Raw genomic sequence first — 26,777 nt, forward strand, 5'->3', positions numbered from 1 at the left:
CATCTGTCCTTGAAGTATATACTCTTTTTGCACAGATTAGTTAATAGCATTATATATATATATATATATATATATATATATATATATATATATATAGTTTGGGTTTTTAAAAAGAAGGTGAACTTCCATAACCCAGAATTGAACTCTCAAGATCTTGGTACTTTTCAGAAAAGTGATCTCACCAAACCTGGATACTTCCCAAAAAATGATGTGCTGTTTTTATTGCTGTAAAACTTGCTATATGAATATATATAGAAAAGACCAACCTTTGGGATGGAGAAATTGCCCTCTTCTCTGTGTTTAAGATGGATGCAAACCAGTGTAAACTGAAGCTGTTCTTGATGACTGTGAATTTTGCTTCCTTTGCTGGCAAAATAAAAACTGTTGCTTTGAGACTTTCATCCTTTTCTGACTTTTCTAGACACCTTTAAGGAGATGTTTTTGAACAACAAAACACAGCTAAAACACTTAGACTCTCATCTGGTGATCAAGGACTCTGAAGTTTCCATGATGAGCAAGCCCATTTGAGGCATGTCTGAACACACTTTGCTATTTAAGCGGCGCTTGATTTGTGTTCATTAGACATAGGAGTACTGTAGTCCGAACATGATATTAACCAATCGGAGAGACAGCTGTCCTTCGCTTTTAAATTGAGTGCACCAGGTGCAAAGCACTGTGGCATTGAGAAAACAGATGCCAGTGTAACTATTTCTGACATGTTCGTGGATTCAACCTTTCGGAGTGCACAGCATACAGCGACCACCAGAGCTCCCTGAGGTGAAGCATTTCAGCATAAAAGTGAGGTTTTATATTTTCACATGGGTCTTTTGTTGGGAAAGTGTAGTGACACGGACCCACAACGGGGCGCAAATGAACGGACAATAGAAGGAGTTAAATTTGAACACTTTACTGTTGTGAATGTCACAACCACACACAGCAGATTATAGAATAAATACAAGTCAATGGATAAAGGTGTCGTGTGGGCAGGCTCGATGATAGGAGACGTCCGTCTGGAGATGAACCGGAACCACACGATTTCCACCGCCACCGAACCCAAAGAATACTGGAGCCACCAGGTCCCGAATTCCCCAGGTGGCCACCGTCTCAGCATGTCGGATCTGGTACTGCTGGCGAAGAGCAAAGACAGTCAAGTGTGGGTGTGTGTACACCCCATAACAACAACGGTGGGAATTCCACCTCCACCTCTAACACACACTCGTGCAGCGTCTGAGTACCACTTATCTGGTGGGAAGTAGAACGAAACAGTCGCGGCCCATGCCGGTCCTCTGGGTAGACAGCTGCAACAAAGTAGCTCTTGAAATCAATTAGTACAATACGCAGGCAGAGAAAGTTACCTCCAAGAAGTACGATATCTCGGCGACGTGGTGGAGGTGTCATCCTGCTTTTATCCGGGGTGAAGTGCAGATGATTGGTGACAGCTGTCATAGTTGATGAGTGACAGCTGTCACCTCGGCTGTTCCTGTAAGGCGGCAGCGCCCCCTCGTGCCTGAAGCCCGCACTTCAGGCAGGGCGCCCTCTGGTGGTGGGCCAGCAGTACCTCCTCTTCTGGCGGCCCACACAACATCTTTACTTCTATTTGGTTTAATATTTGTTTTCAATTCACTTTTGTCATGTATTTTAAAGATATAATGCCACCTATCTCAGAGACAGCTCTCATAAAATATGAAGGCCTTTATTTCTTTGCTTACATTGGGCATAATATGTGCCATCTTTGTATAATGTTGCAGGTGACTGGCAATGACAGGTGCAGGCAAACAGAATATACATGTTTTGTGAACTTGCTTATGACTTGCACTCTCAGTACTGTGCTGGCCTTTAGACCACGGTTTTGGTGGCCTTAGGTACAAATTCTTTCTGATGATGGATGTTATCAGTGCACCAGCTCTGTGCCTGTGGCAACACTTAATTTTTTGACCAAGGATATGTATGCTGGGTATAAAAATAACAGCTATGTTGGGTGGAAACAAGCAAGGACACTTTCACTGGGTTTTGTGCTGTTTTGGGATGCGATAGCATGCTCAAGGTAAGGTAACCTCTCTAGTCCCCATCACTAGTCATGATAATATCACAATACTGACGGAGGCAATTCATTACTAACAGCACATTTTACTGAGCTGTAAGGGCTTTGAAATAGCATTTTATTGTATGTTTTGACAAAAAAAAAATCCATAGACAACTGAAGTCAAAAATAGCGGTCTCAAACAGTCCACACGGGGCAGATTTTTCCATTTCTAACAACATGAGCAGGTGATGTAACTGTCAAACTCCCCTTTGCTGAAAGTGGTGTTAATGAGTGATATCACACAGTGGAATCTGAGAGTGTAATAAAAACCTGCAGTTTCTCAGCGTTTTATAGAACCTGTTTGAGAACACAAGTCAAAAGCATTCATGTAGTCAACCCCGGCACATCACCTGAGGGGTATCTCACACGGCACAGATAACAGATACAGCCAGGTGTTTCCGGTTATCTCGGCCAAATTTAGCTATGACAGAGGGATTTAACAATACTGCTATCTTTACAGCAGAGCAAAGGTGCAAAATCTCAGAGACCCAGTGCTGTCAGGTTTGACTGACCTGGGCTCGTATCCATGAAGCAGCCTAAGGCTAAAAGTAGACCTTAGAGAAGTCAGTCTAAAAAATCTTAGAATTCCTCGAATTCTTAGACATTTCTTAGAATTTTACTTTGGGAAGATAAAAGTTATTCATAAAGCACCTTAGGCCTTTAAGAGAGCTCCTAAGGTGCCAAACTAGTAAGATGCAGGAGGAGGACTTTTAAGAAGGCTAAGAGCGTCTTTAACAGACAAGATGGCGGAAAGACAGAGAGGAAGGAGAGAGATTCTCCGTATGTAGAATGGCAGTGATTCAGTAACACGTTACCAGCTTGATGGTGCAGGGAAAATGTTTGTGGTTGACCTCATCATGACTGAGCTTACTTTTCCCATCCAGCGTCGTAACATAATAATGCCTGAGATGAAGGTCATCACAACATTACGATACCTGGTGAAAATGGAGAAAAATGCAGTTGAAAATGGAGATTTAAAGGAAACCATATTCGGAAATGCACAGACTTTCATCAATAAAATGAAAACAGTTTGTTCAAATTCATTCATATTTTGCACACTGATGGTCCCCTTGACAGCCAAGTACATGTTGGCCTCAACTAAGAGATACCGGGTTTGCATCTGAACTCTTCATACGTCAAAGAATCCAAGGGACATAAGCCTTGTTTGACCTTTACTTTAGAGACTAAATATTCAACACAACCAAAACTATTCCATTTATTAATCCTATTAGCTCAACCAATAACTTGCATCACTTTTACCAAAATTGAAGCAATTTTAACTTTTTGACCTCTGTACAAACTGAAATGACATTTGTCACCGTTGTTGCTGGTTAGTCTGGTATGGTCCAAAATATACAGTGCATCTGGAATGTATTCACAGCATTTCACTTTTCCCACATTTTGTACAGCCTTATTCCAAAATGCATGAAATTCCTTTTTTTCCTCAAAATTCTACACACAGTATCCCATAATGACAATGTAAAAAAAGTTTTTTGAGATTTTTGCAAATTTATTTTAAAAAATACTCTAAGAAATCACATGTACGTAACATGCCTTTACCATAAAGCTCAAAACTGAGCTCAGGTGCATCCTGTTTCCACTGATCATCCTTGAGATGTTTCTACAGCTTAATTGGAGTCCACCTGGGCTAAATTCAGTTGATTGGACATGATTTGGAAAGGCACACACCTGTCTACATATAAGGTCCCAGTGCACGTCAGAGCACAAACCAAGCGTGAAGTCAAAGGAATTGACTGAGACCTCCGAGACAAGATTGTCTCGAGGCACAAACTAAAAATTTCTGTTGATATTTTCACCGGTGACGAAGAGGTTTGTACCTTGCCCACATCATAGAGCTATTTGATGGCGTTAGCGTTCTAACTCAATAGTGGCCAGATTGTCTAGTTTCTGTCCCAAGTGAAAAGATGAATCTAAAAACATAAAAATATATATAAAATAAGGCTTAGATTAAAAAAAAATCCAGTCACTCCCCTTTCTAAGTCCACCCCCCTGTGAAAACATGAGAATGAATGTGATTTGGTTCTCCAGAGCAGAAGACAATCCATGTAATCAAGGTTGAAAACATGGTGGATTTGGAGGTTTCCAGCCCTTTCAGACTGAACTTTTTAAGACTGATTTTATGAGCAGCCAGCAAACACCGTGTATGTCATGTCGACTTTTCGGATGATATGATTTAGAAAACAAATAAAAAAATACTTGACTAAAATAAAGACAGTAGACTCTAGGCAACGGTGTGAAATGTGAAATGTGTCCTTGGAATAATAGAAAGAATGAAACTATAACAAAATATGTAAAAGTACAAAATGTTATAAGGCAGAACAGTGTTCATTTATCTCTCTAATGCTGTTTTAAATAAATGCCAATGATTTTATTATGTCCTTGGTGGATGTAACAAAAAGCTTTAATAGATTCAGTGTCAAACTGAGGAATGTTTTCTGTGATAAAATGTTAAAATGTGAGTGTGGGAAATCATATTTTAAACATAAAAGGATAAAAGAAGCAAATTTGTAGACTTTTTTTGCTATTCCACATAGCAAAGACATCAGATATGCAGGAAGAAACACACAGTTGAGTGTGTAATGAGCTCGCGGCAACATTTGAGAATCTTCAGTTGCTTTCCAGATTCAAGATTAGTAAGTAAAAAAATAAATTATTTCATGAAGGAGAAGTAACAGGAAGACAGAGGACGGGGAGGAAAGGAACAGTAGTAGCCGGTAAGCCAGTAACGAGCAGTATTTCTGGTATTTATATTTGTATTTACATTTTGCATATTGTTTTTACTTTTACTTTTGATGCTCTGTGTGCTTCTTACCCTGTGTGCTGCTATACAATGCTGATGGAACCTCAATTTCTTCCCAAGGGATTAATTAAATTCTATCTAATCTAAATCGGGTTTCTGGTGGACAAACAGTAAGGGAGCAATGAAAAATGCATTTTTTCAGAAAATATATGGGTCCCATATATGTTCTGAAAAATGTATTTTACTAGATAACTGAATTTTGTTATAGGCTCTATAACATTACAGAATACTTATTAAGAATTGCTTATTGTTGTCAAAAACAAATTTTTGTGTAAATAATAACAGGGAAACAATTTTAAATGTTTGAATACATTTAATATATTTTATAATTATGCTTTTGTCATCTGGCAGGGCATGTTGTGACATCTGCTTTTCCAGCAGCACCCTCACTTCCCTCTTCTATCACAGTAAGGAGCTTGGTTTATACTCCATTTCCTTTCATTTTTACCTTCTAAAGTTTCAGATTTTTACACATTTTAAGTCTCAGTTTCACTGGGTAGTTTTGTAGACTCTGATTTGCTCCAATATACAAATGTTTACTTTTGGCTCAGTTTATTGTGTAACCAGAAATCTTGCTGTATGTGAATTTACTGAAAAAGATAAAAAAAAAAAAAAAAAGTCCAAATCTAAATTAAAAATACTGCATTAGCTGTTGTGAGGAGACCATAAAACATTTTGATGACCAATTGGAATACCCTTAATATGAGGACAGAATGGCCAATGGTTTTAATGTAATATTAAGAAGTAAAAGAGGGCCGACAATCTCTCACTCCATGATGGAAACTAAATGATGCAGAAGTTTGTTTCCCAAAGTTTGTTGGAATACATATAAAAACTACAGTTCATCTGGAAAGTATTCACAGCACTTCACTTTTTCCACATTTTGTTATATTACAGCCTTATTCCAAATTGGATGAAATTCATTTTTTTTCCTTAAAATTCTACACACAGTATCCCATAATGACAACATGCAAAAAGTTTTTTTTAAAGATTGTTTCAAATTTAAATATATAAAAAAGAGAAAAACTAAGAAATCACAGGTACGTAAGTATTCACAGCCTCTGCCATGAAGCCTAAAACCGAGCTCAGGTGCATCCTCTTTCCACTGTTCATCCTTGAGCTGGTCTGCTCTGTGTCAGCCTGATCCTGTCAGATCTCAGAAGCTAAGCAGAGCAGGATCTGATTAGTACTTGGATGGGAGACCTCTTTGGAACACCAGCAGCTGTGTTTCTCCAGGTAAAACTGGAGTTGCGTCAGGAAGGGCATCTGGCGAAAAACTTGTGCCAATTACCAGTGTGGATCTGGCTGTAACCGCTGTGGCGACCCCGAACAATACTGGGAGCAGCCGAATGAACACCATCCTTGAGATGTTTCTACAGCTTAACTGGAGTCCACCTGTGGTAAATTCAGTTGATTGGACATGATTTGGAAAGACACACACCTATCTTCAATAGTCTGTAGACCTCCGAGACAGGAATGTCTTGAGGCACAAATCTGGGGAAGGGTACAAAAAACATTTCTGCTGCTTTGAAGGTCCCAATGAGCACAGTGGCCTCCATCATCCCTAAATGGAAGAAGTTCGGATACTTAATCAGAGAGGTGACCAAGAGCCCAATGGTCACTCTGTCAGAGCTCCAGCATTCCTCTGTGGAGAGAGAAAACCATTGAGAAGGAAAACCATCTCAGACGGAAGCCACTCCTTAATAAAAGGCACATGGCAGCTGACCTGGACTCTGACAAAAGGCGCCTGAAGGACTCTCAGACCATGAGAAACAAAATTCTCTGGTCTGATGAGACAAAGATTGAACTCTTTGGCTTGATTGCCAGGGAGAATTTTGACAGGAAAAATTAATTTACATTTTGGAATAAGGCTGTAACATAACAAAATGTGGAAAAAGTGAAGAGCTGTGAATACTTATCAGGTGCACTGTACAGCCGACTAGAAAGTGATAAGGCAAAAATCACAATCGCCATCCTAAATATTTGTTGCTACAATGTTAATTTTTCCAGAACTGCGTTTCCTTAAAATCTTTGAATTAACGTGTACATACACCTATAAACAAATCACCTTTGACCGTTTGTTGTAGGATACAAACTGAAGACTTTACAAATCATTCTAGTGGAACTTCATTTGTTTCACTTGGTGCAATTTGTTGACTTTGTTTTAGTCCAAACCATAAGTATTTGGACAGTGGCGTGATTTTATACAGTTTAGACTTTCAGCTTTATTTCAAAAGGTTAAACAAAAACAGTGATTTTTATAGACGGTCCCTTCCATTTCAGAGCCCGCAAATAACTGGACAAAAAATTTATTAAGGATCATTGTTCACACAAATCATCACTTTTAGAGGCACTGTATGGTTAATTTGTCTCAAGTAGGCAATTCTCAAAAACTACTTGGCCATGCCAGAAAGGGTTCCATGACAAAATCCCAATGGATAATATCCCAACAGACAATATCCCAGTGGACAGAATCCCAACTGCAAAAATGGACAAAATCCCAGTCTTATTCCAAAGTCCTTCTCACTTTTTTAAGTGTTTTCATCTTTTTCAAAGTAGTAATCAGATTATCAGGTGCCAAAACCTGAGCACTGTGTTGAGATGGCACCATAGTTGTTTAGCGGTGTCAACTACAGGTTCTCAAGACCAGGCACCCAAGTGGCTCTACTTTATTCTTTTCTACTCTCCTATTTTACTGTTCCTTTTTAGATATTTAGATATACCTTTATATACTAGCATAGTTCCACCTTAGAACTGGAATATAATATATAAGATATACCTTACTGAATTTTCATGAGACTGGGATTTTGTCCACTTTTGTAATAAGGAGTTGGGATTCTGTCCACTGGGATTATGTCCATTGAGCTTTTGTCCATTGGGATTTTGTCCTGTCTCCGCCAGAAAGAGACTAGTGAGGGAAGCCACAACACCCATGCCACGACACCCATAACAACGCTGAAGGCATTATAATCTATGGCATGAAAAAACTGCAAAGGGCAACATTTGTCTGTTGCAGATTCATGATGGAGAAATGACTTGAAATAATTTGCTTGTATAGAATAACCATGTTTATTGTTGAACCTATCCAACTGATTTATCATTAGGTTTTTTTTGTTGTTGTTTTGTTTAATGTTGATTTAGCTTGTTATAAAGAACGGGGCATGGGTGGGTTTGAACCGGGGACCTTCTTGTTGAGGGCAAACATACTAACTGTTGGCATCACCCTGCTGCCCTAAGATTAAGACGGACTAAACTGATCCAGATTTCACAAAGGATCAATTTTCCAAGCCATTTTCTCTTCCTGTGCATGAATCAGTCTCACCTCCAAAGCTAACTCTGGCAACAGCAACCAACTAACTAAATGCATCAATCAAAACATATCATCCAGTGGATTTTATATAGTACATTTGCTATACAGGTAGTTTTATTGACTGACACGTCACAATCATCAGAATTCAGCTGTCATGATTAGGGTTTTTTTTTAAACTACATCCTGATGGCTGGTATTTGGTCAATGTTATATGGGAACAGCATCACCAAGTTATATCAGTGGGTTAGTCCAGTCCTGTTTTTATCTGTGAGGGAGGTTCAACCATTAAATCATCATGTCTGACTTTTTTACTCCCTTCCTGCTGCCCTGCTTTCCTCATAAAAACCAATAAAAACTGTTTTACTGACTAAAGCTGTACCTGATAGGACAGCCCACTGAGGAGCGCAAGAAAAACAACCAGACATCAGTTACCAAACCACTGATGACCACAGTGAGCCGAGACTGCACCTAGAACCCTGACCATGATCAAAACATTACACATTTTACTTTAAGTTTCTTTCTTGGATCTTACCCTAACTGGAACTGTGCTCAGACTGTTTTTTTTATTATTATTATTTTATTGTGGAAGATGGGGAATCCAAAAGACTCTGAGGTAAATGAGAGACCCAAATGGGACAACAAGATTCAATACCTGCTGACCTGCATCGGCTTTGCAGTGGGGCTCGGGAACATATGGCGTTTTCCATACCTTTGCCAAATCTACGGAGGAGGTGAGATGCTAATTTGATGTGTTCCTTATCTGATTGTGCAGTGCTACTGAAGTGATACAGAATGTCTTATGTTTTGCACTCATTTGTAATAATATCTGGGACAAATGACACTCAGCACTATTGTAATTACCTCATGCATTGCCAGAGTGGCCATAGTAGGGTATTATTTCCACTGGCACGCCCACGCGTGTGTGTGGACAAGATAACTCAAAAACAGATGGAAGGATTTCCACCAAACTTGGTGGGAATATTTCTTAGATAGATACCTAGAGACTGCTGGGACAGGATCCAGCTCCCCGTGACCTGATCTTGCGTAAGCAGTTGAAGATGAGTGAGTGTGATATCTAGAGATGATTAGATTTTGGAGTAGTTTGGACAAAGGTGAAGGAAACCACAATCCGAAATACACTTTTTGTATATCTCAACAAAACAGTCTAGATGGATAATCTAAACCATACATTGATCAGCAAAATATTTGTGATTGATTGGTATGAATGAATGGTCTTCCTGCGACCGTGAGGCAGTTGGGGTCCGTGGACATTTTTAAGTCAAAACTTAAAACCCATTTTTATTCTCTTTTGTTATGAATAGTTTTTATTTTTTTTATCTGTTTTATTCTTTTACTTCTGTTTTTAACCCCTTAACGCCCGAATTTATATAGCTGTATATAAAAAAATGTTTTGTGTGTGTTTTTACCTTTAAGTAGATGGTAAATAATGTTGAGATTATTAATTTCACTTTTGCACAAAAACTAGATAGTAATATTGGGTATTCTGGTAATGACTTTATGTTATAATGTTATAATAATAATGATGGTATGTTGCAAATTTGCGACAACAGGCATACAGGTCAATTTGGTAAGTTGCATATTTGAGTCAGAGATTGTAGCATATATGCGATGATGGGCATTAAGGGGTTAATTATGTATTTTAATTTTTTATTCATTTTTAATTATTTAATTTTTATGTTGAATTGTTCTGTGTGAGGCGCCTTGAGACGGCTTTTGTTGTGATTTGGCGCATTATAAACTGATTAAATTGAATTAAATTGAATTGATTTCATAATGAAGTTAGACAGAAACCATATATAGTCAAAAACACCATGACAGACATATGTGTATTTACTTGTAGTTATGTCATGGTGTGTAGAGCATTGACCCTCCGATGACTTTCATGTATTTTTTCTAGCAGTTTAACTGGTCATTAATTCAATTCAATTCAATTTCAATTTATTCAATTTATAATGTGCCAATTCACAACAGCGTCACCTCAAGACATTAACAGATGAGGTAGGTCAGTCAGTATCTTTGTGTTTTGGTGAACATCAGGCATATTTTCTAACTTTCTAAAAACCCACTAATCTGGGAGTTTGCTTCCTCATATTTTCCATTGAGGTACTTTGGCTGAGCTGCAGCTACAAAATCCTGAAGGAGCTCGGTTTGGACAAATTTGAATAAACAGAGCATATCAAAAAAAAAAAAAAAAACGTGCATATCAACTTATACATATTGACACAAAGTTTCTGTTTCCCATAGGTGGTGTTTCGTGATTGGCAGAGCCTTCATTTTCTTTAATTTGTTGTTATATTTTTTAACATTACAGCTACTGTAATATAAAACCTATACATGTAGTACACACGTTCCCATGTACATATACCCAGACACATATAGTTCCCATCCAGAAAAATACTGATTTCCTGATGATTCAACTGGCCTAACTCAAACCAACTGGTAACTGTGACAGTTTTATCAATAAATATCTGACTTATCACTGAGTGCTTTTCTGGTCTAACAAATATTGGCCCTGTCTGAGGCAATACCCCCCCCCCCCCCCCCCCCCAAGCTATCACTCTGCTATGAGTCACAACAGCGGTTTTTAATATTGCAATACAACCCCAATTCCAATGAAGTTGGGACGTTGTGTGAAATGTAAATAAAAACAGCATACAATGATTTGCAAAACCTCTTCAACCTGTGTTTTTATGTACATTTTACACAACGTCCCAACTTCACTGGAATTAGAGTTGTAGATTATATCTGCCCCCACCTGCATTTTAACGGGAAATAAGTCCTATGTTGACTCCCACGAGACGGAAAGCCAGTCTCAGGTTCCTTCTCCGGTCAAGGTTTGTACCCATTTACAGCTTTACAGCTGTGTAACTGTGCGTGCATAATCAGATTTGTAAATATGGAAAAGAATCTGTACATGAGATTATAATGTGTATTCAGTTTGTGTGTGATCAATTTTGTGAATATGGGAAAAAAATTGTAAATGTGGAATGACATTTGCAAGTATATTGATGTTTGTACATATAAGCATTTCACACCAAGAGCTGGTCAGTCCAGCTACCCTCTCACTTAGCTGTGGTTTATGCTACACTTTACTAGGGGAAGCTTATCAGGATTCATCCAACATTTTCTGCCACTTTTCCGGGCCCAGGTTCCGGTGGTAGCAGCAAAGGTCACAATGATCAGCAAAGCTTCCGTATTCTTTGCCAAGTCTTGTAACTGTTCCTGGGGGATTCCAAGGTGTTTCCTAAGTGAGCTGGGTGATTTGATCTCTCCAGTGGCTCCTGGGTCTTGCTTAGGACCTCCTCCCAGTTGTATGTCCCTGGAAGCCCACATCCTCAGCTGGCTCCTTTCAATGACAAGGAGCAGTGGTTCTACTCTGAGTCCTTCCCAGATATTTAATTTTCTCACTCTGTCCCTAAGAGGAACCTATTTTCCCAACCATGTTCTTTTGATCACTACCCAACGCTCATGACCATAAGTGAGGATAGCAGCGTATCAAGATGTTCCAAAAAATTGCTGCCAAAATAGAACATTTCTGTAAGTATTAATTCTGATATTTGCTGCTGTAATACAATTTTAGGGGTATTTTAATGGTAAACAGATATTTGACAGAGATTTTGGCTGCTATTTTGCATTTTAAACTCATGAATGAAATAATAAGGGGCATGGTAGTCAAGTGGTTGCTGCAACTGGCTCCTTGTTCAAGACTCATTCTCCATGTAATGTGGAGTTGCGTCATGTCAGGAAAGGCATGTGCTGGAACCACTGAGATCTGCTGTGGAGACCTTGAGTTAAAAAGGGAGAAGCTGAAAGAGTTGCATGAATAAAGTATTTATGCAGAAATGTATATATTGAGACCTAAATCTTATAGACTGTATAGTGTTAATGTGATTTTGTGTGTGTGTGTGTGAGATGGGGAGAGGGCAGCCATTTTGGACGCCATCTTGAATGTTCAGCTTGATGTCAGCTTATTGTTTTATTTAAAAAAAAACATACAGGACGAGATGTTAAAAACTGTCCCTTGTGCCAATAGGTGGAGTTCCTCCAAGAACTTGTTAAATGATTGACAGATGATTATGTGAGTTGTATGGACTGATGGGCAATTATGCTTGAGGTTTCGTGTGAAGTCATGTAACCCATCAATAGACTCATGACTGTTGCTGATCTATGAACTGTTGTTTCATGTTATAGGAGCGTTCCTCATCCCTTACTTTATAGCCTTGGTGTTTGAGGGTCTTCCTCTACTCTACCTGGAACTGGCTATTGGACAGAGACTCCGCATGGGCAGCGTTGGTGTCTGGAACTCCATATCACCATTTCTGGGTGGACTCGGTGGGCAACCTGGGTTCACAATTTTAAAAAATTCTATGTCTTTTAATAATAAATAACTTAATTTTTACATTTAGCCTTATCACTGTTTGTTTACATCCACAAATTAGAAAAAGTAGGGACGATATGGAAAATACAGAAAGAAAAAAAAAGGCAGGGATCCTTGCATTTACTTTGACTTGTATCATTGCACATTAATTCTCTCAACACTTAAAATACCAAGGATACCGAGGATACCAACTGATGAAGCATGTCAGGCGTGACTTTGTCACATTCTTTCTGCAAATGGAGGTAATTGTTGCTTTTTTTTTTTTCCTTTCAAAATTCTCCACACCTTCTCTGTTGAGGACAGGTCACAACATATCCTCTTTCAGCAATAATGCCACCATCACAGAAGTGTAAATAACCTTCGTCAAGGGCACTGACACCTCAAAGAAAGACTGGAAGAGATTTGCATGTTTCTCTCTCTCTGCAGTGCATAATATCATGAAGCAATTCAAGGAATCTGTCAGAATTTCAGTTTGTAAAGAGCAAGAGACCAAGTCTAAGCTGAACACTTCTGATCTCAGATCCCTCTCACATGGGACTGCATCAAGAACCATCATTAATCAATAGCTGATATAACCACATAGGCTAGAGATTACTTTAGGAACCCTTTGTCAAGCACTACAGTATGTAATTACATTCACAAATGCCACTTAAAACTTTACTGCACAGTAAAAAAGCATCATGTTAACTTTGTACAGAAGCGGTATTGAGGTATCTGGATTCAGAGGCATCTGAGTTGGACCATCACAAAGTAGGAATGTGTATTGTGGTCAGATAAATCACTATTCCAGATCTTTTTTTTGGGGGGGGGGGGGGGGGGGTGCCGTGTGCTCTGGACCAAAGACAAAAAGGACCATACTGTCTTCAGCAATAAGTCCAAAAGATAGGGTTTGTCATGATATGGGGTTGTGTTTCTGCAATGGCTGCATTAATGTTGAAAAGTCCAGTTGAGATTTTAGAGTAATTTTAGGACGACCAGGGGTTGTGTGTATTTTTGCAGGTAAAACTGGAGTTGTGTCAGAAATGGGAGACAAACAACATATGCTGGCTTCAAGACAACATCTTTTCCGGGGACATCCGTTTTTCAACAAGACATTGCAAAAACACATTCTGCACACAAATGATATGGGTACTAGACTGGCCTGCCTGCAGTTCTGACCTATCCCCAATAGAGAATATGGAGAATTTTGAAATGAAAAATGCACAGTGACCCTGTACTGATGCACACCTTAAACCTCAAGCGACCAAGCTATTTTAGCGACTAATATGACCGAGTGGGGTTATTTATGACCCCATTGACTTTATATTGGAATACTTCTGTATAAATTATTGTTTTAGGGTTCTTCATATTTATTTCACTCTCTAATATACGAGGTCTGTCCAAAAAGTATCAGACGTTTTTATTTTTTTTCAAAAACCATATGGATTTGAATCATGTGTGCTTGCATGAGCCAAGCTTGAACCTTCATGCGCATGCGTGATTTTTTTCACGCCCGTCGGTTGCATCATTCGCCTGTGAGCAGGCTTTGTGTGAGCACTGGTCCTCCCCTCTCGTTGGATTTTCATTGCGAGGTGGAACGATTTGGAGCTTTGCTGCATCAAATTTTTCCAGAAACTGTGAGAGACAGCCAGGTGGAAACCATTCGGAAGATTCAGACGGCTTTCGGTGACGATCCTATGGGCATCACACAGATTAAGGAGTGTTACAACCGGTTTAAAGACGGTGCACAATGGTGGAGGGCACGCCGCGCTCCGAGCGGCCATCGACAGGCTGAAACGACCAGATAATTTCCAAAGTGAACACTGTGTTGATCCGGGACGTTGTCTGACTACCAGAGAAATTACAGAAGAGGTGGACATCAGCACTTTTTCGGCACATTCCACTGTTACAGGAGATTTTGTAATGAAAGACGTGCGGAAGTTGGAAGTCTCACAGGTCATGTTGTGACATGTCCAGCTCTTCCTCGGATACTTACTCGACTGAAAAGCCACCGAAAGCCGTTTGAATCTTCCGAATGGTTTCCACCTGGCTGTCTCTCACAGTTTCTGGAAAAATTTGATTCAGCGCTGCTCCAATCGTTCAGACATTTTCCTTGCAATGAAAATCCAACGAGGGGGGAGGACCAGTGCTCACTCAAAGCCTACTCACAGGCGAATGACGCAACCGACAGGCGTGAAAAAACTCACGCATGCACACGAAGGTTCAAGGTTGGCTCATGCAAGCACACGTGATTCAAATCCATAAGGTTTTTGAAAAAAAAATAAAAAGGTCTGATACTTTTTGGACAGACCTCGTATTTGTCCATCATCCTCACTCTGGGCATTAAGAATTAGTCGCTGTAAATCTTGCTATTCTAGGTTGTTGACCATGCTTCCTTGCAAAACAGTAAAATATAATGATTAGAGTTGGCAAATTACAATACCATCTGAAGCTATAATGTTGAAAATATCATAAGTGACCCCGCACAAGTTTGGATTATACTTGCCACACGAATCAGCCGATCCTTGCAAAATTCTATGAACAAATGCAGGACAAATAGATTGAAAAATTTATTGTAGTAGGAAACATGTTTCCAATTAAAACGAGAAAAATGGTGCACAAAAATGTATGCCCGAGGTCATAAATGACCCCACTTGGTCGCTTGAGGATTAAGACATGTTTGCAGGAAGAATGGAACAAAATAACACCTAACACAGTTCATCACTTGGTCTCCTCAATGGCAAAACATTTTTATGTGTTGTGAGAAGGAATGGCAACATCCCAAAGTGGTAAATGTTTTAGCATCCCAACGTTTTTTGCAATCAGCTGCAGACATGAAATGCAGGAATGGACGTATGTTAACAAATGAAATGAGGTTGACCACGTAAAACATGAAAGCAGAGTGAGTTTTTTTTTTTTTTTTTTTTTACAAAACCCAACTGTATTACATTTAAATAAAATATAAATGTATGGATACAGTAATCCATTAAAAACAAATGGCTTTACTACTACTACTACTACTAATAATAATAATATATTTATTTCTGGGGTGTAGGCATTGCCTGTATGATGGTGTCATTCCTGGTGGGTCTTTTCTACAACACCATTCTGGCCTGGGTGCTTTGGTACTTCTTCCATTCTTTTCAAGACCCCCTGCCATGGAGCCAGTGTCCACTCAACGATGACCGCACAGGTAACAGGCAAACCCACCCGTTAGACAATCCAACTGATCAATTTGTCATCAGCCATGTAAAGTACATGAACACATTTATTTGTTAGTGCTACAATCAAATTAACAACTACTATCAGGTTACTAAATCCGTTTTGAAAATTTTAACTGATCTCAACACTGAAACTGCCACCAAGAAGACACGTTGCCCACGTCGCACTCATCATGATGTCTACAGGTCATTAGCGGTGTCCCTATCAGTCATAAAGAAAACAAAAAAGCAAGCAATAAGCACAGAAAAAAGTTTTATTTGAAGTTTCTTCTGGGGAAAACCACCCTTGGTTGCCCAGATCTCCATCCAGGGAGAGATCATTCCAGGTCCCACTTAGTTTCCTTAAGCTAGGCATACACAGTACGCGTTTAGCAATGTTTTTGTTAAATTCCTACTGTACGGGTAAATCACATGTGATGGAAAGCCAAACAAACCTCATGTCTCATGTGTTCAAACTGTACGGTTCGGCAGTCGGCTGCGAGTTGAGTGTGCACACTATATGTGTAAAATAAACATCAGACTCCCCGAACCATGGAACTGTGCGGCTATTTCACAGAAGAAAAACAACATACCATGTCTATATGTGGCTTTCTACGTGTAGAAATGTCTAAAATAAGAACTAACTTACAGGTTAACCTTAAGTAAATCATTAACTTACCAGGCAGTTGCAACATTTGTCTCGGGCATTCCTGTCAATTCAGGTTGAGGAGGGCACATCCAATATTCTTGCTTGCTGCTGCCAGAGTTAAAAAAAAAAGCCTCCACCGCTTCTGTCCAAGCAATGCACACACCGTGTCACCATGTTTTCACTTCTCTTGACGTCTCTCTGTTTTTGTGTGGACGCAGTGAGGAAAAAACAAGTACATTAAGAATTTGTTCATGGCTGTGCTTTCAACTGCGCAATACCCTCAGAAGGAGCGACCAAAATTTCTGACATGTCGGAAATTCATGTGACTGCTGGTCGCGAGGGGTTAATCATCTCTCATTGCCCCCTGTACACTAGCTGATGCACGCTGAAATTGGTCTGACTCAAGAGTTTTGCAACTCCTAATTCAGCTCAAAATTGGACTCAAATGGCAGTGTATGGCCAGAGTGAGAGATATTAACCACATGGAGCCTATACTAGCAGTCATTGGTAAAAGGTACGCCATGGACAGACCACCAGTCTACTGCAGGTCTACTTTCTGGAATGAATAACAGATTTGATTTTATTAGAATATCTAGACATTTCCAACATTCCACTTATCCACTAACAAGAACAAAAACATCATGACATGACATTCTTATGAATATCTTACAGTGCCTACAACATCTACGTTGTGTTGTAGTCAGGATTGGGGAGTAACGGAATACATGTAATGGTGTTACGTAATTAGGATACAAAAAAAGGTAACTGTATTCTGCTACAGTTACAGAAAAAAAGACATATTCAGATTACAGGTATATTTAGTAAAAATGGGGATTACTTCGCAGGATTACAATTTTAATGCATTTTATGATATTATCTGTATATAATATTTTTTTTTCTTTGAAACGAAAACATCCCTTCATGAACAGCGACATGACGTCTCCTAACCGGGCAAAATATTGATGAAGTTCCTGGATGTTAATGCATTTTCAATGGAGATCTGCGACTGGACACACTCAGAAAAATGCTCACAAAATACGTGTTAAAAAATGCCATTTTGACCTGCATATTGAGCCAGTAAAATAAATTACATTAAATTATGTCAGGAAAGTATTAAACTTACTCGGACACACACACATTCCCAAATATTAGTGTTGAAAGTTACATGGATCTGCGCTGTTCAAGCTGCTGAGCTGAGGCGTCCTGCTGCAGCTGTTGTTCAGCACAGTGCAGCTCCTAAAACCATTACAATACATTTATATACATATTATGTTTTTACACAATTATCCTTTATTGACCGAGTTTCATTCATGAAGTCAGTGGTGTGGGTGCACATCTCTATGTGTGGGTGTGACTGTGAGCGGCACAGCGCGGGTCATTATAATCACATTATTTTAAGGTGCAAATTTAAAAAAAACAATTTTAATCACTAACGACAAGTATTTTAACTAGACATTGGTCTAGCAGTGGAAAATATCAACTAGACATAAGTGAAGAGTTAATGGTCCGTGTCATTGGGCGACACAGGTATGGCAGGAGACATACAGCTGTTTATCATCCAAATATCTTGGACAAAATGACAAGAATAACCAAAACCACTTACTTATGGAAGGAAATATTGTCTCCCTTGTTCCTCCGTTTGTGGCTTTGCCAACATGTGCAGCTTTCCGGCATATTCCACCTGTTTCTTGAACTTCTATGCACGCAAATCACTAACTTGCCCGGAATTAAAATGTCGATCACGCCTCCTTACTGACAGTATTTACTTTTTTTCATTATGCTGTTGTTCTTATTTTGAAAGTTCAATAAGTGGACTGATATGTTAAACATGGTGCGAATTTACTGAACAAGTAGTAGACTTTTTTTTGTTTTGTATATTGTTCTGCAAGTCACTTTTAATTACAAATTCATCCGCACACGCCTGAGTTTTCATTATCCTTCATTTGTTTGGCATTTTTTGTTGAAAATTTGCATGTGAACACTGGGTGTGTTTAAAACAATATTGTGGTGCTCTTAATTCATAATGTGAAGTAAAACAGAGCATGCCATGTAAAAGAAACTGTTTTATTTTTGCTTAATAAACTGTACTATGTAGTCAAGACTATTTATATTTAGTTTCTTTTGTCTGTATTAGCGTATTTGATATTGGAGTAATCCAGAAGTAACTGAAAGTAATCAAATTACATTACTTTAATATTATGGTACTTGGATTACGTTACTGATTACATTTTTCAACAGGTAACTAGTAACTGTATAGGAAAACATTTTTAAAGTAACCCTCCCAACCCTGGTTGTAGTTGTACAGTAGTGTATTGTGTGTGCTTTTAAAACAGGCTACGATGCAGAGTGTGTAAATAGCACATCTGTGAATTATTTCTGGTATCGCAAGACCCTGAACATCACTCCGGACATTGAAACCAGCGGCTCCCTGCAGTGGTGGATGGTCATCTGTTTGGCCTCCGCCTGGCTTGTGGTTTACATCTGCTTCATCAAAGGCATCAAGTCCATGGGAAAGGTGAGTGAACACGCTGCAAGAACACACCGTGTACCACAACAACACAACTCAACCTTTTCTTCAATGTCCTAATCACATTCTCTGACCTCAGTGGAAGATTCCATTTGTCACCTAAATTTGATTTGCCGTTTTACTTTGCAGGCCGTGTATGTGACAGCCACCTTCCCTTATCTGGTGCTGACCATTTTCCTGATCCGTGCCATCACTCTGCCTGGAGCAACCGATGGGCTGGTGTACCTCTTCACCCCAGATGTACGTTTATTCATGTTCCTTCCAGCAAAGTGACAATGGTGGTGTTGGCCAGAATTGTTTGGGGTTTTTGAGAACACCTGAACTTCTACCCCTTACATACTGTTCATATTTCATGCCTTCACAAGAACTCCCTCATAATAACAGTCGGTACAGAATTTTGAACCTCAAATAGATCTGTTCGAAATTCGGTGAATCTACACTGACCCAAACTTCCAACACAACACCCATGTTTATTCAGGCAGCAAACAATATTCCACACAAATACAAAATAGATCAATCAACCACAGGAGGTAAGTCAATTAACTGACGAAGAGTGGATGAATGAGCTGGGGCCTCGTGTACAAAGTGTGCATATGCATAAAAACGTGGCGTACGTCTTTCTTCACGCAAACATTCAGATGTATCAAAAGTGAAATGACTATGGAAATGTGTGGTGCGTCACACAAAAATCATGGCTGGCGTATGCACGCTTCTACAGATATTGTTCCACTGGTGACACGCAGAGGTGATGCCGGGACACTGTTGAAAACAAGAAGTCAAGTGATGTGCACACCAGAGACACACATGAACAATTAACACACCCATGTGTTTGCAATTATATGGGTGGATATAAAAGCATGGGCAAAGTGATGAGGAAAATGGAATTAACACAGCCATTAACAATGGCTGTGTTAGCGTTGTGAGAAGACCTTGCAAATGGTGCAATCTGACGTGAGCGTGTATTCAGGGAACTCAAGGATTTACTTGCAAATGACGATAATTGGCTCATAAGCTGATTCCAATTACCAAGGCCAGTGTTACAGGAGTTGCATGCAGAACTGCAGCTGGCCCAGCGCGCAATACGGTGAGGAGCCGTACAGCGAGGGTTGTCTATGCCCAAACAGGTGCTGACCACACTGGGTGTCCTGGCAACAGGAGCATTCCAGCGGGAGTTGGCCGATCAGTCAATAGTGTGCCAGTCAACCTTGAGCCGAGCCATGCCAGCTGCGTGGAATGCAATCATCTGAATGTCATCCAGGTACATCACATTCCAACATTAAAACGCAATTTGCAGTGAGAGCTGGTTTCCCTAATGTAATTGGAGCTATTGATTACACACATAATGCTATAAAGGCACCATCACATGATGAATTTGTTTTTGCTAATAGGAAACATTTTTATTCCATCAATGTTCAAATCATATGTGATGCGCAAATGCATTGTGTTGGGTTGGGAATAGGCTAGAGGCTGTCGCGGTGCATGATGGGTGGCTGCATGGGTAAATAGTGTATCTGTGTAATTGTTCCGAATGAAAACCAGCACGGGCACATTTGGGCATGTGTGCATTCAAATATGTTTTTTGTTATTATTAATGTGCTTTCTGTTCCTTGGTGGTGAAACTAGACCTACAGATTCTTAACAGGCCCCCAATTGTCTCCCTGTGTTCAATATTTGTCAGTAAATTTGTGGGTAAAGTTATGAATGTCATACACTGTCAGCTGTGGCGTACTTCACTTTTTTTAATGCCAGTGTGTGTGCGCTGCTCTGAGACCACAGCGTTTACAGCCTCACACACTAGTGTTAATTTCATCAGACGAAACGAGACGAAATATGTTCGTCAACAACCCTTTTCCCATGACTAAGATGAGATGATGATGAGATGGCACCAGTGTTCTAAAAACACCAACTAAAACTGTGTAAATGTGTGTTAATGTTGACGAATAAAAATAAGGCGAAAATGTTTTGCAAGAACTAAAAATTAAACAAAAACTCCCTCCTCGTTTTCATCTACTACACAAGAAGAAACGCAACATCCAGTCCAGCTGTCATGTGTTTGTGCCAGTAATTCTTCTACTGTATTGTTGGCTACGTTACAAAGCTATCATTTCGCTGCACGATTCAGCACGAATCATCCACCGCTTCACACTGACAGTTTCTATTGGTTCGTCATTAACATGCCTTTTTGTGGGGCAGGCAATGGCGCGGATCTCTGCCGTGGACTGGAACAATAATATCTCCCGCTTCTCTGGTTCGTTAACTAAAGTTACCATCCCTCATGAAAATAATAATAATAATAATAATGATAAAATCATCCACTCCGTGTCTGTGTGTTGCGGGATTTGCTGTGGCTCTCTGCGGAGTAAAGGTGGAAAGATGGATCATTCTGCAATCAATAACTTCAAAGCGAATCGCCATTTTAAATCAAATGACACCTCTTTCCAAACGCTGTAAAATAGACGACATACTATAACCGACCAAAGCTGTTTTTCCCTAAAATGAGTCTTTGGTATTAGGTCTAGTCGAAAGATCCTTGGTACCGTTGGAACGACCCTGTGTCAAATGAGCATTAAAACTGGTATCTAAGACGAGGCATGGCTACTTGCATTTTGGCCAAGTGGAGCACTTCTTTGAAGATAATCCAGTGTACAGGTGCTTCCTTGGTGAGGACAACAGTAAATGTAAATGGCCAAGTGGGCACACACTTTTCACCTGGCTGTAGCAGAAAGATGGCTACTTTCTGGAGTGTGAGATGTTGTCTGCCTTGGTGGATGCCATCCAGGACCCAGCGGCAATTCTGTTGTGGGATGGACGCAGGGACATACAGCACCAGTGCATGCTCCCAAGCCTGACCTGATGGTGCAGTCATTACATTTGTGGTTGGTAGAACATAGATTTTGCAGTGTTAAATTAGCAATGCTGCAGTTTTACTGTGTATAAGTTAACAGTGTGAATCCTGGACAGAATGATATGATATGTTTAAACCTTTAGTGGGAAAAACTGAAACTGCCTCAGCTGTGGTTGGACGCTGCCACCCAAATCTTCTTCTCCCTCTCTGTCGCATTTGGAGGTCTCATAGCGTTCTCCAGCTACAACACTGAAAGGTAAGTTTGTTACTCTTATAAACAGGACAAAAAATCTTTAGAAACTTTTTCAAAAATGAGTACAATGGCATTTTAGGGCCACGTTGAGTTTTGGGGGGGGGGGGGGGGTTTAGACTTTGAGAATAAAGTCAAAATATTAGGAGAATAAAGTCATAATTTTATAAGAAACAACTCGGAATATTACAAGAATAAAGTCACAATATTACGAGAATAAAGTTTTAATATTATGAGAATAAAGTCATAATTTTATAAGAAACAACACCTAATATTACGAGAATAAAGTCACAATATTACAAGAATAAAGTCACAATATTACGAGAATAAAGTCACAATATTACAAGAATAAAGTCACAATATTATGAGAATAAAGTCATAATATTCTAATAATAAAGTTTATTTATATGAGAAGCGATAAACCTGCAGACTGCCAGTTCCAGCCAACTCCTCCTCCATGAAAGAGGCAATTTCTGGAGCTACTAATCGCCGGAACTACAGGCAAAGTCCGTATGGTTCTTCCTCCAGAATAGACACATTTTCTTGCATATTCAACTCAAAGTTCTGATACTAATGATAATGTGGTGCAGATGGGCCAAAAGATGAAGTATTTCCTTATTTGTAAAACCTATACTGAAGTACAACTTAAAGTGCTACACAGATTTATTCTCATAATAATACTGTAATAATAAGTTTTTTCTCATAATATTATGACTTTATTCTTGAAGTCTAAAAAACCCCAACAAAACAAAACATAAATGTGGTCCTAAAATGCCGTTGTAGGTGAGAAAGCTGATTTTACTTTTATTTTTCTGCTTTGTGGCTACTAGAAACAACTGTGAGAGGGATGCCGTTCTGGTTGGCATAATAAACAGCGCCACATCTCTCTATGGTTCAATTCCCATCTTTTCCATCTTGGGTTTTAAAGCCAATGCGGTGAGGATCGAATGTCTACAAAGGTACGGATTTACAAAAGCACAGTTTTAAGCATTTTCATTGCTTGCTATAAAGAACATGAGGTTAATTTCAATCCTATTTCCACAGGAACATCTTGGAACTGACCAACAGCTTCAACATTGCAGATCAAAACATCACACTTGCTAACTATGATCAGTGGTTGGAACACCTAAATAGCACATCTCAAGATGCTGTTGCCAGTTTGAGCTTGGAGAAATGTGACCTCCGTGAATTTCTTCAAGATGTAAAGCAATTTAACATGTTTGTCACGAAAGCAGTTTCTTACTTCCCTGACTGTTTTATTTTTAGATTTATCATAATGTACCTCACTGGTCAAAGGGTACACTCACATCCTGACCTTGTGTTCCTCTTTTGATTCTCCTCCTCCAGAGCATATCAGGCACCGGACTGGCATTTATCGTCTTCACCCAAGCAGTGATAGAGATGCCAGGCTCGCAGGTTTGGGCTGTGTTGTTTTTCATCATGCTCTTTAGCTTGGGTCTCTCCTCCATGTTTGGAAACATAGAGGGGGTACTCACCCCTATCAATGACCTAAAACTGATACCCAAGTGGATCCCTTATGAAGTCCAAACAGGTACCAGACAGCTTCAGTACCAGATGCTCAAAAGTTAACTTTTGTTTTCCTTTTGATCAAAAGTTTCTAATCTCCTCTCAACTCCTCAGGGTTGCTCTGTTTGGGATCCTTCTTAGTCGCTCTTATCTTCGCCTTGGGTTCAGGAAACTACTGGGTAGAGGTCTTCAACAGCTACGTGGGCTCCATACCTCTGCTCATCATTGCATTCTTTGAGATCATTGGAGTGATTTATGTCCGTGGAATAAAAACGTAATTTTTTGTTTCTGGATCATCTGGTTTTGTTTTAAAGTCAAGTCAACAAAAGAAAGAAAACATAGCGTAAAACGTGCAAATTTCTAATCATTGTAACACTTTCATTTTATTGAGTTGTTCTTTTTATTGTCATCAGTTTTAGCGAGGACATCTACTACATGACTGGGAAGAAGCCGAACATCTACTGGAAGGCCTGCTGGATGGTGTTCAGCCCTTTAATGCTCTTTGTGGTGTTGGTTTTCTATGTGGTTGTCCAGGCACAAAAGCACCCCACCTACCCAGCATGGAACCCAGATTATGTAAGCAAACCAAGGACATGAGCAGGGTATGGATGGGTGTAGATATATAGTAAGCTCGGGCACACGTCGGCTTTTACGCATTAAAATTTTTATGACATATAAAAAAATCCCAAATAATGCCCTTTACACTCATCTGTTCCAGGTATTGATTATGGCTGTGTATTATTTGTTTGGCTCCACAATAGAATATCAAATGTCTGCAGGTGTTATTGAATACAGATGCTTGAGTTCTGATTGGATCATATAATGCCAGTAATTGGCCTCAGGCCCGTCGTGTGTCCTGTGTATGTATGTGTTTGAGGGAAGAATGTTGCAAATGTGACCCATGCAAGCTAGAATTACCACGCAACCCTTACCAGGGGGTGGAACTTATTAACCTTTCATGGGACTATCATTAATAGTACAAATAAAACCACCAAGCCACAAGGACTCATGCCATACAACCTGGGTAAATGTCCACCAGAGATTAAGAAAGAAAAAAAAAAAAACCTTATCTTGCATTATAGTGGTGCAGCTTAGCTAAAATTTACATCAAAATTGTTCATTTTGTAATAAAAGCATGGAATGTGGCACACATATTCTAAATTATTTTCAGATATGGAGCCATCCTGGAGCTGACCTCTAATGAGTTCCAGGGGTCAATAAAGAATTACACAGGGGACAACATTTAAAAATACTCCAATCATGCTGAAGACTATACCACATTATTTATCTGATCATAATGATTCCAAAAAGGTATAGTTTGGATTATCTGTGACTGAATTCCATGGAGTTATGGGGTAAAAACAGCAAAAATGGTGACAAAGGTCAGTTTTAGTTTGTACAGGGGTCAAAAGTTAAAGTTGCTCCTATTTTGGTAAAAAAAAAAAAAAAAAATGATGCAAATTATTGGTTGAGTAAATAGCATTTCAAAAAGGAATAGTTTATATCATCTGTCATGCTTAGTTATCATGTTACAGGGTAACATGTCATAGAATCCAATGGACGTCGACCTTGTTTGACCTTTACTTTGGAGACCAAGCATTCAACACAGTCAAAACTTTTCCATTTATTAATCCTTTTATTTCAACCAACAATTTGCATCACTTTTTACCAAAATTGAAGCAACTTTAACTTTTGACCCGTTTAACATTTGACCCAAATTTAACTTTTGACAAGCTGAAACTGATCTTTGTTACCATTTTTGTTACTGATCTTTGTTACCACTACCAGATAGTCCAAACTATACCTTTTTGGAATCGTTATGATCAGACAAATAATGTGGTATAGTTTTTAACATGACTGGAGCATTTTTAAATTCTGACCTCTGTGTAATTCTTATTGACCCATGTAGCTCATTAGTGGTCAGCTCCTGGATGTCTCCATATCTGAAAATAAGCATTACTTAATTTAGAATATGTGTGCCAAATTCCATGCTTTTATCACCAAATGAACAATTGATTTGCTATGCCGCCCCACTACTAGTTTGACCAGTAAGGATGCAGCTTTTTTGCAACCCCATAGAACATGTTCCGATGAGATTTTGTTGGAAAACAATAAAAATCAATGTTTTTTTTTTTAATTTGATCAAAAACATTCAGCCATGACTAACTTTGACATTTTTGTACTACTATACTAATATACTAATATTACTTTGATGGATATCTAGACAGGATTAGACTTTGGAGTTGTTTGGTCAAAGGTCAAGGTCAAAGAAAATATGGTACAACAATGTCTTTTCCTCTTTTTTGATATATCTCATGATCTAAAGCATATATTGATCAGAAAAATATATGTGATTGATTAATATGAATGACTTCACAATGAAGTCACACAAAAGTTATATGATGAAGTCATACATAGTCAAAAACATGATAACAGACATGTGGATCTTCACTTGCATATACTATAGAAAGGAAGAAATTGGGATAAGGTGAAAATTCTCACTTGATTAATAATTGTGGAGCTTGGAAAATTCTGTATAAATAATTATCTTAAGAAAATAAACTGAGTGCATTGTATTAATTTCTATGTTATATTTGTGTGTGCAGTCACTACGTGTTGACGTTTTCTGTGTGGTTTTTTTTTCCCCCTTTAGGATAAATTCCCCAAAACAGAAGTGAAGCCATACCCAGAGTGGGTGTTTGCAATAATCATCCTCCTCTGTGTGGTGCCAGTGATCTCCATCCCATTGGTGGCTGTGGTCTGTTGTGTAAAAAGGAAGGGCTCGAAAGGCCACGACATAAACCCTTACTGCAATGAAGCCTACGAGGCTGAAACGGAGGATCAAACCAAACGGAGCGCTTAGGTTGCTTCACAAGTCACAATAGTGAAAGTGTGAATGTAAAAGGACTGTCAGAGTACTGATGGTGGTCATTCCTTGGAAAGTTTACCTATTTCATACGATACGATAAGATCATAAGATAAGATCAACTTTATTTATCCCGAAGGAAATTACATGAAATGACTGGAAGACATTTGCACAAGATGTTCGATAATATTGCACATAACTCTGAGTAACTGAATAACTCTGTTCCCTATGTATTCATCTTGCAGAAGGGGGGTTGGAATTATATAGTCTGAACGCCACAGGTAGGAAAGACCTCCTGTGGCGTTCTATGGAGTACCTCAG

General features: G+C 39.1%; 1 protein-coding gene across 1 annotated transcript; it reads left to right on the top strand.

Annotated features, from left to right (window-relative positions):
• Positions 1 to 8,776: 8,776 nt before the first annotated feature.
• slc6a18 (solute carrier family 6 member 18) lies at positions 8,777 to 26,535 on the top strand. The gene is made up of 12 exons (XM_034161228.1): positions 8,777 to 8,945; positions 12,427 to 12,567; positions 15,648 to 15,785; positions 18,775 to 18,956; positions 19,098 to 19,208; positions 21,957 to 22,069; positions 22,894 to 23,022; positions 23,108 to 23,264; positions 23,411 to 23,615; positions 23,705 to 23,864; positions 24,004 to 24,166; positions 26,244 to 26,535. Exons 1-12 carry the CDS (start codon positions 8,804 to 8,806, stop codon positions 26,451 to 26,453), a joined length of 1,851 nt encoding a protein of 616 aa, XP_034017119.1. The 5' UTR covers positions 8,777 to 8,803; the 3' UTR covers positions 26,454 to 26,535.
• Positions 26,536 to 26,777: the final 242 nt, after the last annotated feature.

The sequence above is a fragment of the Thalassophryne amazonica genome, chromosome 20, assembly GCF_902500255.1.
Source record: "Thalassophryne amazonica chromosome 20, fThaAma1.1, whole genome shotgun sequence".
Classification (NCBI taxonomy): Eukaryota; Metazoa; Chordata; class Actinopteri; order Batrachoidiformes; family Batrachoididae; genus Thalassophryne; species Thalassophryne amazonica.